Below are 16,531 nucleotides of genomic sequence, written 5' to 3'. Positions count from 1 at the left end.
GTACAGCTTCGAGTTCAGGTCAGGGCCCTGTGACAACATTCCTGGCATGAATCTTGTGTTCTGTAAAAGTGATACCAAATTAGCATACAGCAGCTTTCAACAAGGTTTCGAAGATACCTTTACCTGACTACCACTGACATGCAAGTATGGAAGGATAATAAGCCTTGGCGGGCCTCAACCACACGCACCATTTGTTATAGTGACAACGGCAATTTCCTGAGTGCACATAATTTCCCTTCATTTTTTTTCATTGCTAGATATCAAAGCTTACACTCCCAGACCTCTGGTTATGGAATCTTCAGACTAAAAGCCCATTCATTTCCCGTGACATCACTGAAAGTAAAAAACAAACTGCAGTGGACTGCAACAAGGCTCTGCCTTGTGATATCTACATGTATACCATTCATCAGCCATGCTCACTAAAAATACCACAAGGATATACACGTACGAGTTGCCGTTCATTTCTTCTCTTTTGGGAAAGGGGTCAAAATATCAAGCCTGGGAGTTCTGGCATGAGTGGTTTACCAGAACAGTCTTCTAATGGTTTCAACACTTCAAATAGCACAACAGGTTCCAAACACGAATGGAACATTACGTGCAGAAAAACCATGCCGAATAAAGATCAGAGCAGCTTCAGCCTGTAACAGACAAACATCTCTATACTTTTCATGAGGCATAAACAAGGTCTGAAAGTGTTTCACCAGCCCAGGTCTGAGGTCTCCAATCTATTTTGAAAGCAGAGTTTCTCCAACATTTAACCAGGGAACTTGCAAAAACCAATGCCAAAGACCATTAGACTACAGTGGTATATCCAAACATCACACAAAGCTTGACAAGTCAATGGTCTGGCTACCTTGTGATGGACAGAATGTTCAGAAACAGATTTAGGAACCAGCCCGAAAATAACACGAGTGTGTGGCAGTGGCTGCAGCCAGTGATTCAGTGGGGGCCACAGTTGACGGTATTGGACAGATTGTTTAATGCACTAGACTATTTTTTAGTGTTGTGTGTTTTTACTATCTTACGTTTTGGACTCTCCTGAACAGTATGGAGAGTCCCAAATCTTCAGACTGTACACCAATGTTCAGAACTAGAAGTACATGTAGAACTCTGATTAACGGGGACAGCTTCATCCTCACAACGGCTTTCTCAGTAGTTTAACTACACCTACCCCTAACATTTACACAAATCTAAGCAATGGATTTATCGCAGCCCACACTAGACTTTGCCAAGCAGGTCAGTTTGTACTGGCTCCAGAAGCAACTGTACACGAGAATGTGACACCGAGAAGCTTCCAATGCAAAATCTGCCGCAGATGGAATTTGCTGAACTGAGGCAAATTCCAAAGCATGAATATTCAGCATGTTACCTGCTGTGACCAGGACGAAGAGTCCTTCACTGTGTTGCACTTGCCATTACTCAAGACAAACTCCACAGAATTCTAGGAGCAGCTTTTCTGGAAACTTTTGCGATGTTCCCCCCAAAATTCCAGCCGTTCTGGCAGAGGAGCTGGGCTTAGAACATTTGATTGTCCAGTGATTTAACTGTCTGTCTAGAGCTATATCTATGACTGAACAAGACAGGTAGTGTAGAGCCATGGTAGCCATCTTACAGGACAGTTGTTTTGTTCCATAGGGAAACCTCTTCTGTGCACACCCTGAGGAACAAAAGCACTGACCTGCAGGATTGCAGCCATGCAAACCCTCTACTGTGGTTTTTGATACAACTAATCATTACGTTAGATATTCCACCTTTTCTGCAATGCCGTACTTTACAATTTGTAACAATGAACAAGCGTGTTCCTATGCCCGCCTTGGCTTTTAAAATTCTTCAATAAACATCCTTTTACATTCAAACTGCCCAGGTATTTTTTTTTAAATTTTGGCATCAGTCTTGTTAAAAACAAGAGAGTGCCTCACCACTGTATCATTGCGCAAGCCACGTTATACTATCAGTGAACATGTCATCATCAAGTTCCAATAACAGAGTTACAGTGTACGTCAATATTGAACCATTTTGACTCGCCAGTTTTGACTTTCTTTGGGCTTCCTCTGAGCTAGCCATTTTGACTCATTAAGCCAGATGCTGTCAGACTTCAAATTCTTCAAAGGATACCAGGCCCAGACATCCCATAACATGAATGACACATCAGCAACCCAGTCTTTGGACAAAGCATGCCAACTCCTTTACATCAGAACATCCGATACAACCATGCTGACATAAATCTACAGGTACATACCGGTAACACATACTTTCACTCTAGCCTATGCAGTTTCAATAAATGTGGTTAAAATGACACATTTTGGGAAGTCACTAAATCTCACAATGCTCTGCTTCCTCATTTTTTTTCTTAACCGTGCTTCATGTGGACATGCACAATTCAGACAATTCAGAAGGTGGTTGCTTTAAACGTCAGGACTGAAAAGAGAGAAGATGAGCTCAAGGATCAAATATGCACGTGAAACTTGATGTACGCATGGAGGAAGGACACAGAAGGAGTTACAACTCTGGCACATTAAAGTGCTCGATGATCATCGCCGCCCGGTCAGACGAACAATAGTAAACATTTAAAAAATGCCTGCTTACTGCCTGCAGCTTAGCCGGACAAGTGGGGCCAGTAATATCGTAGCAATATTTGTGGTGTTTTCTTTGCAATTAACTGGAACTTGTTGCAGTGACCAGGAAATAGAAAGAAAATTAGCTAACATTAGATTTACTTTTGCAGCTGTAATTTTTTTTTTAGATTTTGAAGCACTTTTCTATAATCCATGCAATGTTTGTAATTTTATTTTGTCACTCCAAAACATCAATTTTCAAAGTCTTTCTACGAATTTGGCTAAGTCTAGCCAACAACATGTTGACCACCACAGGACAGTTAAGTTCACGAAAAACGAAATGTGTGGTTTCATCACAAGGAGTGATCATGAAATCTCATAAAATACCTTTATGTGTGTAAATTCCGTAATAAAAATGATTCAAATAAAACGCAAGATCTTATAAACAACTTGGCTATTTATTTCCAAAATAAGTCCAGAAGAAAGCGTTCGATAAGGGCAACAACTGCACGTGAACACTTCAGGTACACAGCCTAATAAAAGCAACTGCGCAAGCATTAAATTTGATGTTGTTGTCATATCATACCGAGCACCAGCGATGGCACGAATATACAACTTCCTATACTGCAGTACACAACATTTTAAGGATGCAGATTACCAGCAAAAAATTGTGGCGGTGATCATGGGGTACAAAGGGGGCTTATGGTTGTGAAACAGGTGGTGCGTAGCATGTATTTGCTGGGCTCTGGCTATGGACATACCGAAAAGCGGTAATTGGCCAGATGTTATAGCCTGGGCAATTCAAGCTCCTTCTGTGTCCTTCCTCCGTGATGTACAGCAGCTCAAACAACAATTCAGTTGTCCTGTACAACTTCAATTTTGGAATTTCAGACTCACCACTATAACCTCTACGCGTACCACCACCATCACCATTTGGAACTTTTAAAGGTATATGCAGTCTTTGCTTGGGCGAGCTTGATCAGAAGCATGCTGTAGCAACCGGGTGTGGTCTGCAGTACAGTGAAGGACACAAAAGAAAAAAAAGGTGAGTGATAAGTCGGACGTGAAGTTTCGGTTTTTGAAATACATTCCAAGAACTTTCTGTCAAACACTAAAAAAAACCTATATGAAAAGGTTAAATGGCCGTTGTTCTGGGAGCAGGCTGTGGATACTTTGATCTTGAGTTGAGAGTGTTTCAGAGAAGCTGTGTTAAACTGATCAATAACAACACATGTAAGGACCACTCTGCTAATTTTACTTGTTATTTATTGTTTAACTGTCGGGTTGTTTGTACAGATGAGAACAGATGGAATTCCATGGGCCTGTTTCTTTTTTCACATGGATCAGAATCTCAATCAGTGATCTCAAAGCTGGTTCACTACGTCCATTAATTACATGTAGGATCTGGAGTTAGAGAACCAATTTTGGATCATTGATCACCATCTACGATACACAAACAGGCTCCTTGAGGTAAAAAAAATCAAACATGCCACTTTGCTTTGGGACTGTTTACGAAGAGAGGGAACAAAGCATGCAGCAGGGTAACAAACCGCTGCGTTCAGAAACCTGAACAATTTTTCAAAGATGCTGAACTGAGACAACATGATCTAGAAAATCAGCGGTCTCATTAGGTATAAAGCCATGGACTGACAGGCATGGTCGATTCATCCTTGCCTTGCCTTTGACTCTTACGATGGGCTGCGACTGTTACTATGGAAAGTCGGTATCTGCATACCAAGCAGGCTTCTGCCTTGTATGTAAAACAAAACTCTTTCTGCTTTGTTTCCACTCTTCTTTGAAAATGGGCCTTTAGTCTGTAAAACTACATGTGCATGTACATATCGCAAAAGGCTGTGCAAGACTGCATATACCCCTTAACCCTAACCTTCCCCAACCACACAGAATTAAACAGTAGAAAAGTGTTTAATTCTGTGGGGATAGGTCTGGTAGGCCCATAACAGCTGGCTTTTGCATTGGGTTTGGCATACCTCAGAAAACAAAGTTCAACAGCCTCTGTGCACAAAAGGTTAGGGCCAGCAACCCTTGGGGGGTTAGGGTTAATGCACAGAAAGCAATATATGCATCACTTAAATTGCTCCATCATGCTGAGTTCGGAGCTTTAATATGTTATATAAAAGAATGCTACGTAAGAAATAAGAAGTTAACAACAGACTTGTTTATCCTGAGAACATGCAAACACCATCACAAACTAGAATCAAATGTTTTGGCAGAATGGTGCATATGTAAAAAAGCAGCAATGTTGTTCTTAATCACAAGATAGGAAACTTTAATCCTTCTCGAGGTCCTACAACATACACACACCACTGATCCCCAAGTTACACTGATTGGATAGGGCATTGAGACACTGAAGGTACAAGGCACTATCTTGGGAGGCCAAATTTTGCTCCTGTCCATGATGGTATATTAGTATCCAAGAGATCAGTCACATGCCTTCAGCAATTAGCTAATAAACTTTCTAACAAGGGCACCACTTTTCCCCCCAACATTGATAATGTTTTCAAGTTTATCGGTGTCGTCTGTTATCTGTGATTGGGCCTCTTGGTGTCACAACTTGTTTGCCCTGGTTGGATGACATTTTGCAGACCTTCACATCTGACTGATCTCGGGGAAAAGGATTCGCTGCTCTGCAATAATATCTTTGTTTTCAATCCTTATAAATTTTGCCAAGCAGTGATACATGTAACTCTTATGTGCCCCCTCCAACAAAACAGAAAAATTAAATGCGGACCCAGAATGATATGCTTGGACATTGTATATATAAACTAAATTCTTTGACCTAAATATTAGTTTAAGAGGAAGAAAAAAACTGATCACAAGACCACATAAACGGATGTTTATATTGATTATAAAAACTTTTGATCGCTACTGAGTTTGTAATTGTCAGAGGTTTTTAATGCTATTGTTTTTAACAACTGCGCACACATGAGATTGTCAAATGCTAAGTAGTGAATTCCTAACTTTGTCTTGCATAATGAAGGGATTATGCAGTACCTAAATTATACATCAGAGTGAATCAGAATCATCTGAATCATCATCATCGTAATCATCTTCATCATTATCTTCGTCTTCACCGTCAACAGCAACAGCTCCATTCTCCCCCTCACCTGAAGCACTCCCCGTCTCTCCCTCATCATCGGTATCAGATGATACAGTGGCACCGCCTTGCATTGAGGAAGCCGCCATGGCGACGGTCGCCGCGGCAATCCCATCTCCATCTTCCTCCTCATCCTCACTGTAGTCAGAGCTCTCCCCTGAGCCAAAAAACTCAAAGTAATCACTCCAAAGTCCGTGGTCCTCAATGTCACTGAAGTCGAAATCATCCGACCAGTCATAGTACAGAAACCAGTCGTCATCGTCGTCACTGTCCCAGTCCATCACACGGTTTTCCCTCTCCTCGAAAAAGTCCCACAGAGACAAGGAGCGGCAGGTGTTGAGTTTGCCGTCCCCACTGCTGAACTGGCGTGCCTTGGTACGGTCCTCCTTGGTTCCATCTGGGTAGGCATGGAGGTAGAAGCACTCGGCACCAAATGGACAGGTTCCAGAACCCTGCTTGAAATACTTGCACTCTTTTTTACTGCAGAGGAACCAAAAAAAAAAGGTCAATCAAGACTCTATCTCTCAAGGGACTTGTGCTGAGAACCTTTCTGAATACTTAAAAGCCATTTTCAGCAGAGGACCCAATAGCACATTCGTTGCGTTTTTCAAGTCCCATGTAAAGTGAAACAAAACTGGTTGGCATGAACTTTGCTTAATCTTGCCTTCTGGTGAATTTTCAAGGATCAGATAAGGTTGGTTTACCGATTCTTGTTTTGGTTCTGTCCTGGTTTCCAGAGGAGCAATTAAAGAAATTAACCAGAAGATTTTTTTGAGTGCCATTTTTGAAAAGAAAATCACCCACAGTGCCACATTTACCTTTGCAGTGCACTCTTTGTCTGTGGAGGCTAACTGAATATTAAGCTTGAACTTTGCTAATGTGCAAGCAGCCTGTAATGGTAGCATACATAAGAAATATGGTATAAACGCCATTCAAATGACGCTGGCAAATCAGTATTTGTGGTATCTGCAGAACCTTTGGGACGGCGCTGTGTGTCTGGGGGTATCCCATGCCTGGCATCCTTAACCCTAACCCCCAAAGGGTTGCTGGCCCTAACCTTCCCCATTCACACAAAGTTAAACGTGGGACTTTGTGCACAGAGGCTATTGGACTTTGTTTTTCTGAGATATGCCAAACCCAATGCAAAAGCCAGCTGTTATGGGCCTACCAGACCTATCCCCACAGAATTAAACACTTTTCTACTGTTAAATTCTGTGTGGTTGGCGAAAATTAGGGTTAAGGGATCAGTCAGATAGACTGTCCCAGTAAAACAGCTCTTATGCAGTGTATTAACCGCTTGCTGCCGGGGAGCCTGGTTTTGGGCACATATTCTTTATATGCAGAGCAAAGGTCTCTGAATTCGGACAAAGGGAGCTGGGCCTTGTAACAAAAGACTGAACTCATAACAAAACACCAGCCTCCTGGTAATTACCAACATTTTGGCACTGTAAATTAGTGGAGACAATCCAGCATTTTTGGAAACAGTATACCACTGTTTGGGGCATTAAGTGCGAGTGGATTACCACCGGGGACAAAATCACTCCCCCAACGCAGTGATGAGCCACACAGTACCGCTGCACACTAATCTGGCCCCTATTGAAAAGAGGTCAGCAGCGCACTTTGCCAGTCTCGTGACCAAAAGAAAATTACATAACACCGCACAATCTGGGCTCTTTTTACAAGGTGGCAGGCTCGGCCGAAATACTCCAGCGTCAATAGATGTCGTCTGTCAGATTAGAGTAGAAACCAGACAGTTTGTCTTGTGGGTGTAAGAAGTGTCCAATAAATGAAGATATGAATTTTTAAAGAATTTTGAAAACAGAAAAAAATGAAAAATATTCCGTCTCAGCTGAATCAACATTCATAAATGCCCCCGGCGCGATGTGGTTCATACATGTAACTACTCAACTTAATTATTAGCCATTGTAAATTTTCATGTATCTCTCTCTGTCTTGCTTGATAAATCAATGTAAATCGCCCTGAGGTTAATTTAATAGCGGGCGTTGGCCAAATCCATTTTACTATAATACTAATTATTATCATTTGTCAGTACATCAAATGGTGGCAGCTGTATCTTGCCTTTTTGAAAGTTGCAATTTTTAGCCCCCCCAACACATCTTTAAGTGGTTTAATACAGAAAAAAATGCAGACTTGCTACAGAATACAGATAATACCTTAATGCTTCTTTGTACTTCTCCAATACTGTCTTCTTCTCCTCTGCATTGTCAACCCAGAAATCACTCGGTGTGACGAAGGGTGAGGCTATGCGGCAAATTGGGCATGCTCTGTTCCGAAAAAAACACAGAAATAAAATAATAATTTCCACTTTTAAAGTGTACAGAAGTTGAAAATCTTCTTTCTCTATTCCATTTGTCAGCTGTCTTTTTACATTTAACAGTCTCTTTTACCAGATAATGCCAAATGACTTTCTCCCAAGAAGTCAACAACCAACAAAGTCAAGTTTGAAAGATGACAATCTGTCAACCACAAGTAGATTTTTCCCTGGTAACTTGAGCACAAAATACATCCTGGGTACCAGGCAAAATCAACCAGTGGTTGATACAATAGTCCTCCCTCAAATTTGCCCCAGCATAAACAGAATGCCCCAACTTGTACTTTGCACTCTCAAGCCGTATCTTTTCTGACCTCAAGCGGTGTTGTCTAATTTTTCGGTTGATAAGGTTCAAACTCGTGCATAAATAATGAAATCTTAGCCAAAGGTTACACAGAGCAAATGATGCAATTAAAAAAGCGGTCCCTTTGACACTTAATGGCACATTCTTTTTCAGTTCAGTGAAAATGCCTAAGAAGACGCAAAATGAAAACACCTTGTCTACTCATGACTATGACTATAAAAAAAATTCAACCTGGAGATGTACTGAGATTCGTTTGAATGGAATGACACTCGATGGAAACTTTAAGGATACTTGTGATGGGGGCAAAAGTAATGGGCCTTTTTTACTGTTTACGTCACTTTAGAGGTAATGTGCGTATACTTCAGAGAGAGGTCAAAAATTACCACCATTATGTTTGTACTAAGGTGGCATTGCAAAATTGACCAACCGTTCTGCACCGCTGACATCCTGCGGGATCACGAAAAGCACGACAGTCCCCGCCAAACAAAAGACTCCTTGACAACCAGGAGCGCCCACGGACGGAACACAATATGCTAGGCTTATGTAACTTAGCAGTCTCATGAATACGCCCGATATTCCGTGGATTCCTGGCTCAGAAAAAAAAGCTACTAGGCTTCTTTCGGCCTGCCATTGCCCATGAAAGGAATGGCTTCAGTTTGTACCAAAGATAGATAAATGACAGCAGTAACATATTTCTCGTCACTGTAGGGAAACAAAATTCACTGATCCTTGATCGTCAGCAAAGTTACATGCTTGTACGAGCATGCAAAATTTCTTGTTCGCACTGCCTCTAGATTGCCAAGCGTCTGAAAGCCTCCCACTATCGTGCACCAAAAGCATGATACCTACCTTACAACTTTCTTTTCGTACTGCTTGGCACTGCGCCACTTGCGGATGCAGGACAAGCAGTAAGGGTGGTTGCAGTTGGACAGGAGGCCGAACTTACGCTCTTTGGCCGGCGACTTCTCCAGGACGACCTCCATGCAGATGCAGCACTGGACGTCCTTGCTGTGCTGGAAGGCAAACGCCTCCTGCATGCTCTTCTCGTGGGCTGCTAAACATAACTGCCAATGAAAAAAAGAAGGGATGTTGGAAATTTCACATAATAAGGCCGTTCGACTCCAAAAAAAAAAAGGCACTTGTTCTTGTGTGTCTGTACCTACACACCATCTGCTTTCTAAAATTATACAATTAAACCACTACGGTGCTTGTGTGTAATATTAACATACACGGTATTAAATCTGGCATTGTCAAAAACCTTCAAGTATGAGTGCAATTACAAAAACAATCCATCATCATCCCATCCTAATTATTTATTCTACCCACTAACCCATGCTAATTTTTTTCCCAATGTAACGGGAGAGACAGTTAATATTTACTTGTCTCTAGAAGCTTTACATGTACATGTATGTGCTATCGAAATCAGGCAAGAGATGGCAATGAGCCCTTTACACAACATAGGAGAAAATTTCCACACGAGGTCAAATTCATGCAAGTTTTTTTCCATACTAACCTCACGGTGATGCTTGTTTTGCACAGGATCATTGATAATGAGACAGGCCGAGCCGCACATGTCGCACACCTCCCCGTGCAAGAACTTGCAGTTCTCGCCGTAACGGCACGTCCCCTGCAGCGCAAATGGGCACAGCAAGTCTTCTGCGTGTTGCGGCCCGTCGTGAAGGACTGCAGACGGGCCAGGACTGACGTCCTTGGAGTCTACACCAGACTGAGCAGCGGCTGAGTACGTCGGCGGCACTGTTGGACAGAAGTGAAAACGGTACAGTCTGTGATGAGCCAATGTGGCTCACCAGGCCAGCATTTCATCTCGTTTCAGTACCATGACACAAGGACTGAGAATATCCCGAAGGATTGGCCATTAGTCCATCACAGGTTCTGCAGCTAAGGCTGTTTCACATTTGTTTTCCTAGGTGGAGAGAGGTTAGTGTGAGTGAAGGACACAACACCCAACGCCCAGTGGCTGCAGTTGAATCTTTAACCCTCTGATGAGTTGACAACCCTAACCACTTGGTAAATCTTTCCCACAGTGTTGACCACTGGTAGATAGACAAATTCAATTTCAAGTGTAGCATGTCAATACAGTGACTACTTTATGCCGAAGTGTAAAACTGTAAGCGTTTTTATGAGTCCAGAAGAAAAAAACAAATCAAAAGATAAAGCTGTCACTGTTTCATTTTCACACCTCACTCACAGATTCTAAACAATATTAAGAGCAAGTTTTCCTCAGTGCAAATCACTCCTATTTCAGTTCAGCATTTCTTGAAAACCAGGCCATGATGGCCAGTGCCCACGGTTTCTTTTAATTTGCCATACTGCCCTCTATAAAAACACACTTTAAGACTCTGTTTGTCTTGCCCATTTCCCAACTGATAGAATTACGGCTGTGCGTACAGGAACCTTTTTCAAACTCATTGGTAAATGTACATTTTCAAACTTCTCTGTAAAGATATTGGGTACAACCAGTTTCTTAACAGCAAAGTAAAGAAATTGGTTGTACATAAAGTGGCGAATTATCCACGATGATTAAACCTCTACATCTGTACAGTTTGGGGTTAAAAAAATCCTGAACTCTGGAAGAATCCTGAACAATCCGCCTCCTCTCATGGTCAAAGACAGTGTGAAAATCCATGAACTCAGGAAGAATCCCGAACAATCCACCCCCTCTCATGGTCAAAGACAGTGTGAAAATCCTGAACTCAGGAAGAATCCTGAACAATCCGCCTCCTCTCATGGTCAAAGACAGTGTGAAAATCCTGAACTCAGGAAGAATCCTGAACAATCCGCCTCCTCTCATGGTCAAAGACAGTGTGAAAATCCTGAACTCAGGAAGAATCCTGAACAATCCGCCTCCTCTCATGGTCAAAGACAGTGTGAAAATCCTGAACTCAGGAAGAATCCTGAACAATCCGCCTCCTCTCATGGTCAAAGACAGTGTGAAAATCCTGAACTCAGGAAGAATCCCGAACAATCCACCCCCTCTCATGGTCAAAGACAGTGTGAAAATCCTGAACTCAGGAAGAATCCTGAACAATCCGCCTCCTCTCATGGTCAAAGACAGTGTGAAAATCCTGAACTCAGGAAGAATCCTGAACAATCCGCCTCCTCTCATGGTCAAAGACAGTGTGAAAATCCTGAACTCAGGAAGAATCCTGAACAATCCGCCTCCTCTCATGGTCAAAGACAGTGTGAAAATCCTGAACTCAGGAAGAATCCTGAACAATCCGCCTCCTCTCATGGTCAAAGACAGTGTGAAAATCCATGAACTCAGGAAGAATCCTGAACAATCCGCCTCCTCTCATGGTCAAAGACAGTGTGAAAATCCATGAACTCAGGAAGAATCCTGAACAATCCACCCCCTCTCATGGTCAAAGACAGTGTGAAAATCCATGAACTCAGGAAGAATCCTGAACAATCCGCCTCCTCTCATGGTCAAAGACAGTGTGAAAATCCTGAACTCAGGAAGAATCCTGAACAATCCACCCCCTCTCATGGTCAAAAACAGTGCAGCGGCTGGCAGGCAAATTGTAACAAGGTGCCTGGCAATAAATGGGTTGCCAAGGCAAACTGTGTGACACCCACAACCAATCACGCTACTTGGCCAATATTCTTACTTCCAAAAGGTCACGTAATTTGTGAACAAGGATGCCATGACAGCAGTCTTAGCACAATCATGGTCAGTGCATGTGAGCCAGGGTATGGCTGCACTGATACGGTAAGCCTTGCATAAGTGCATTGATGCTCTTGAATGGCCTGCGACATTTTGTTTTGTACAAGTGCTATTGGAATTACGGTCTCCCCTGAGCTGCTGATGAGCATGAGGTGGTAAGAAAGGTTTGTATTCTGTGGCCTTCTGTGCCAGTCAGAACAATCCAAACGAGAACTATTCCACAAAATACTTGGACTTTTATTATTTTTCTTTCATTTTTATCTTTTCTTTTTTTTAACTGTAGGGTGGCAATGTTGGCAAGAAAAGGGCTGGGGGTGGGTTAAATAAAATTAGTGAGGCGAATCACCTCGCATTTGAATAGAACGAAGAAAGCTAGGTTGGGAGACCAAACAGACTTGCAGCTAAACTCACCAGAGCCGACGTACAGCTGACCAGGCACAAATTCGGCAGCTCCGACCAGATCCTCCATGCGCCACTTCCTGAGTGGGCTCAGCTGGTCTTCCCTCATCGCCTCGCTGGCCAAGCCTTTCCGCAGCTTCACCATCTTGCTGGGGGCATCTTCCAGGGTGCCTACAGAGGCGGTGCCTTTATGGGCTGAACTGAGTGCAGTCGCTTTATTGGCTCTCTGAGATGAGCTCTTTGAGTTTGGTTTGACATGGTCATACCTGTGGATGATCAAGTTTCTTGAGATTCACTGAATGATTTTGTACCCTAAGAGATTTTCGAAACCAAACTTGTCTGTATTGTTTGAATAATTTTTAAATTTTAAACAGATTTTTTGTTAGCTTTTGGGTGATTTTATCACTGTACTTACACCACTTGCTGCCGGGGTTGCCGATACCGAAACCGTATTCTTTACACACGTGACCAGGGTCTCCGAAATCGTTCAAAGGGAACTGGGCCTTATAACAAAAAACCCTACTCGTAACAAAAGACCAGGCTGCTGGACATTACCAACATTTTTTCACTCTCATTAGTGGAGATAATCTAGCCTTGTTTTGAAACAGTATGCCTCAGTTTTGGGAATTTAGCGTGAGCGGATTACCATCGGGGACAAAAGAGCTCCACCACCGCAGTGATGAGCCACACAGTACCGCTGCACACTAATCTGGCCCCTATTGAAAAGAGGTCAGCAGCGCACTGTGCCAGGTTCGTGAACAAAAGAAAATTACGTAACACCCCAAAATCTGTCGTCTGTCAGATTACAGTAGAAACCAGACAGTCCTTCATGTGGGTGTAAGCGTCCAGTAAATGAAGACATGAATTTTTAAATAATTTTGAAAGCAGAAAAAAAGAAAGAAAATTATCCCGTCCCAGCATCATCAACATTCATAATGCCCCCAGTGCGAAATGGTTAACCTGCCAACAGTTTCATGAAATGACATTTAATTTGGCCTTTAGAATAAAAAATAAATCAAAAGCAATCAAGACTCAAACCAATTTATTAAGAATAAAAGTCAAATGTTACAAAGATTTTTGTAAGCATGTTGAAGTGACCTTTAAATACAGAAAAAGATTTGACCTTGCGGAATGGTATTTGATCTTACAACAGGGGTCAAACAGGACCCTACCTGCAGCTCGAACCAAAGCGACAGTTGCCACTGAGATAAAATCGGCAAATGTTGGCATCTTTCCCCGATCTGTCATGAGCATATCTGCAGTTGTCCCCTGCCCGGCAGACACCATGGATGAAATATCTGAATGGAGGAAAAAAGGACAGGACACATGAACTCCATTTTAACCATTTTGGGGTATCATAAGACAGTAGGCCAATTCATTTTAACCACTAAACACGAATGGGCCAAATTGATACCAAAATTTCACAGATTTCTACAAACTGGAATGGCCCAAAGTAACACATAGGTGGTTTGATGGGGTGAGAGATCCATACATGCAAAAGGATTTCATAGAAGGCATTTTTGCAGAGTCTCCACTTTTTGGATTGACCGGTGTGGGGCCAAGGATACAGAGGGAGTCCAGTACTCGGCAGTAGACTGGCCCCCAGTCTGGGGCTACCCAGGCATCTTCATGATATGGATTTCTTATACCATATTTGTGTTCCGGCAAAGTAGGCCTAGGCCTGTGCTGTGGGTTATGGTGCAATTGGCTGGTCACTGACCAACAGCACAGGCCTACGGCTAGTCAGGTCATGTTTCGTTAGGGGTGTTTAACATCCATGGAATACTTCCGGGTTAAGCAAACCTTACAGATGGCAACGTAAACAGTCATATCCGACATGGTGTTACTTCGGTTTGTATGAAATTTCTATGCTGTTACATGTACACCGATGTTACCCCAACAATTTCATGAGGTCTCCCAGGATACATTTTTGTATGGGACAGGGAGGTTAATTTACATTTTACCATTTAAAAGGGTGAAATTTATGAGATTTTTCCTGACCCACACCGTGTCCACAACTGCTTGCGAAAGGAAACTGAATAGAAAGAGATGGGAGCCACGTTGTAATTGGTGACGCTGCCACACCGCTGACAACGATGACCTTTCAACTGACATGATCAGGTGAGCTATGCAGGCAGTTGTGGACACAGGTGTGGGTAAGGAAAATTCTCATAAATTTGATGGTACAGTCGACTCCCGTTATAACGAGCTCGGTCATAACGATAACCCGGATGCAACAAGCATATTCTCCCAGTCCCGAACAATTTGTGTTCGTTGCTATGGAAAAATATTTGGTTATTACATGCACAGATATCGCGAGACTCCGCCTAAAACGACGATTTGTGCCGACCCGATGCGATCAAAAGTATTGTTCTCAACCCATTTACAGCGACTTTTTTCCAAACCGTGTTATCTGCACCTGTCAACGACAAACCCCTTGTCCCGATTCGGGCATCATACGTTTTCCCAGTCTGTCAAGGCCTTATCAATGCACCTTTGTAAGAACTTCAACGTAATGTTGTTTCATCTCGCCGATCTTTCATCAATGACATTGCTCCCTCTCTTGTCCCGTTTCATTAAATGCAAATCTATGTGAAACGCATCTCCCTTAAAACAGGTGCAGGAAAATATGCCCTGCAAAAAGCATCAAAATAATCCAAAGCTTTTATTTGCATCAATAAAAGAAAAATTTCACTAGAAAAATAATCTTATCTACATCTCAACAAAAACCCCGGATATACTGGTAATAGTGGTGCCCTCTTTTGACTGGTTTTAGCCAATTCATGACGAAAGCAAACCGTACACTCAGGACGTGTGACGTTAATGTACTGACAGGCATGGACTTGAATGTTTCTTCTCACTCGGCTATTCTTCTCGGCTTCTTCTGATCCAGGTTGTGAAATATTTGACTTTTAAATGTACTCTATTTACATCATTTTATTCATCAACATTAGATAAAAATTCAGCATCAATAAGAGACACATAACATTGTCTTTTCATGTGTTCGGCGTGCGGTATCAGAGTACCTGTACATGATTACAACAGACACGTACGTGGCTGTAAACTTGTGCAAAATGAGTGTGAAAAATTGCGCTCCGGTTTTAACAACGCTCTGGCTATAACGACAGAATTGTGAAAGTCCGCCAGCCCTCGTAATAACGGAAGTCGACTGTATAATGTAAATGAACCTCCCCGTCCCATACAAAATCAAAATTGTATCCTAGTTCTGGGAGACCTCATGAAATTATAGGGGCAAAATCGGTGTAACGGCATAGAAATTTTATACAAACCAAAGTAGCACCATGTCGGATATGATGGTTCACGTTGCCATCTGTACAGCTCTGCTAAGACCTAAGTTCTGGAAGTCGTCAATCGTGTCTATGGCCGGCCCAGGGCTGGCTGCATCATGATCATGCGGCTGCGAGCTCGGGAAATTAAAGTGAGTGATTTTGGCCAACTCCCCCGAAATCATCAGTTTCCCTGGGGATCATCAAGAGCAACATATATCAGGCTATACTTTTCCCAATAAAAATTAGCAATCGCACTTTTCACAAACCTGCATGTGATGTTTTTCTGCCAGTCGGTGTTCGGCCCGGGAGACTCCGCTGCCGCCATCTTGGTAAACTGAACCATCTGGTGTGAAAAGCGCGCCATCTATCATCAAGCAGACGACACGTTGGCCTAGCGCCCAGCGCTGCACGTACCATGCGCCTGACTTGCATGCATAGGATCAGAATGCGCCTCGAAGTGGGCACGGCTTCGGGTTCATGATGGTTAAAGCAAAAACACCTGCAGGTGTTCAGTAAAACACTCCAACAGAACAGGAAGTAAAGTAACAGACACTTACACAGGTGCAAGAACATTGTCTGGAGGCACTTCTTGATTGGAATGGGGGGGGGGGCTTTAGGCAAATGTGGTGATTTTTGCCCTTTACTCCCTTACTCCAATGCCAATTACATGTTTATCTCCCTGCCAACTTGACTTCAAGGACAAGCGCAGTGTCAAACCCCCGTCATAATTTCTTGGTCCAGTTTTAAGATTTTTTATTCTCTGCCCGGCTGATGGCTGACCCAACACCCTTGCAGATAAATCGGCCTGGCCAGCCACCGGTTCTTAAAAAAATCGGTCGCAACTCACAGGT

The 16,531-nt window shown here is 42.8% G+C and overlaps 1 protein-coding gene across 2 annotated transcripts; it reads right to left on the bottom strand.

Annotated features, from left to right (window-relative positions):
- Window positions 1-2,994: 2,994 nt before the first annotated feature.
- On the bottom strand, window positions 2,995-16,016 carry LOC110974102 (putative E3 ubiquitin-protein ligase makorin-1). 2 transcript variants are annotated; one of them, XM_022225469.2, is made up of 8 exons: window positions 15,947-16,016; window positions 13,563-13,688; window positions 12,403-12,656; window positions 9,820-10,061; window positions 9,156-9,370; window positions 7,845-7,955; window positions 5,568-6,150; window positions 2,995-3,565 (listed from the first exon to the last, which is right to left on the bottom strand). In XM_022225469.2, the coding sequence occupies exons 1-7, from the start codon at window positions 16,003-16,005 to the stop codon at window positions 5,580-5,582; spliced, it is 1,578 nt and encodes a 525-aa protein (XP_022081161.2). In that variant the 5' UTR covers window positions 16,006-16,016; the 3' UTR covers window positions 2,995-3,565; window positions 5,568-5,579. The 2 variants fall into 2 exon arrangements, with proteins under 2 accessions (XP_022081161.2, XP_022081162.2); XM_022225470.2 differs by having other exon boundaries at window positions 5,681-6,150.
- Between the last annotated feature and the right edge of the window lie 515 nt (window positions 16,017-16,531).

The sequence above is a fragment of the Acanthaster planci genome, linkage group LG04 (genome assembly GCF_054643075.1).
Source record: "Acanthaster planci isolate LZ-2023a linkage group LG04, COTS_SCS, whole genome shotgun sequence".
Classification (NCBI taxonomy): domain Eukaryota; kingdom Metazoa; phylum Echinodermata; class Asteroidea; order Valvatida; family Acanthasteridae; genus Acanthaster; species Acanthaster planci.
This window is presented reverse-complemented; position numbering and strand designations above follow the sequence as displayed.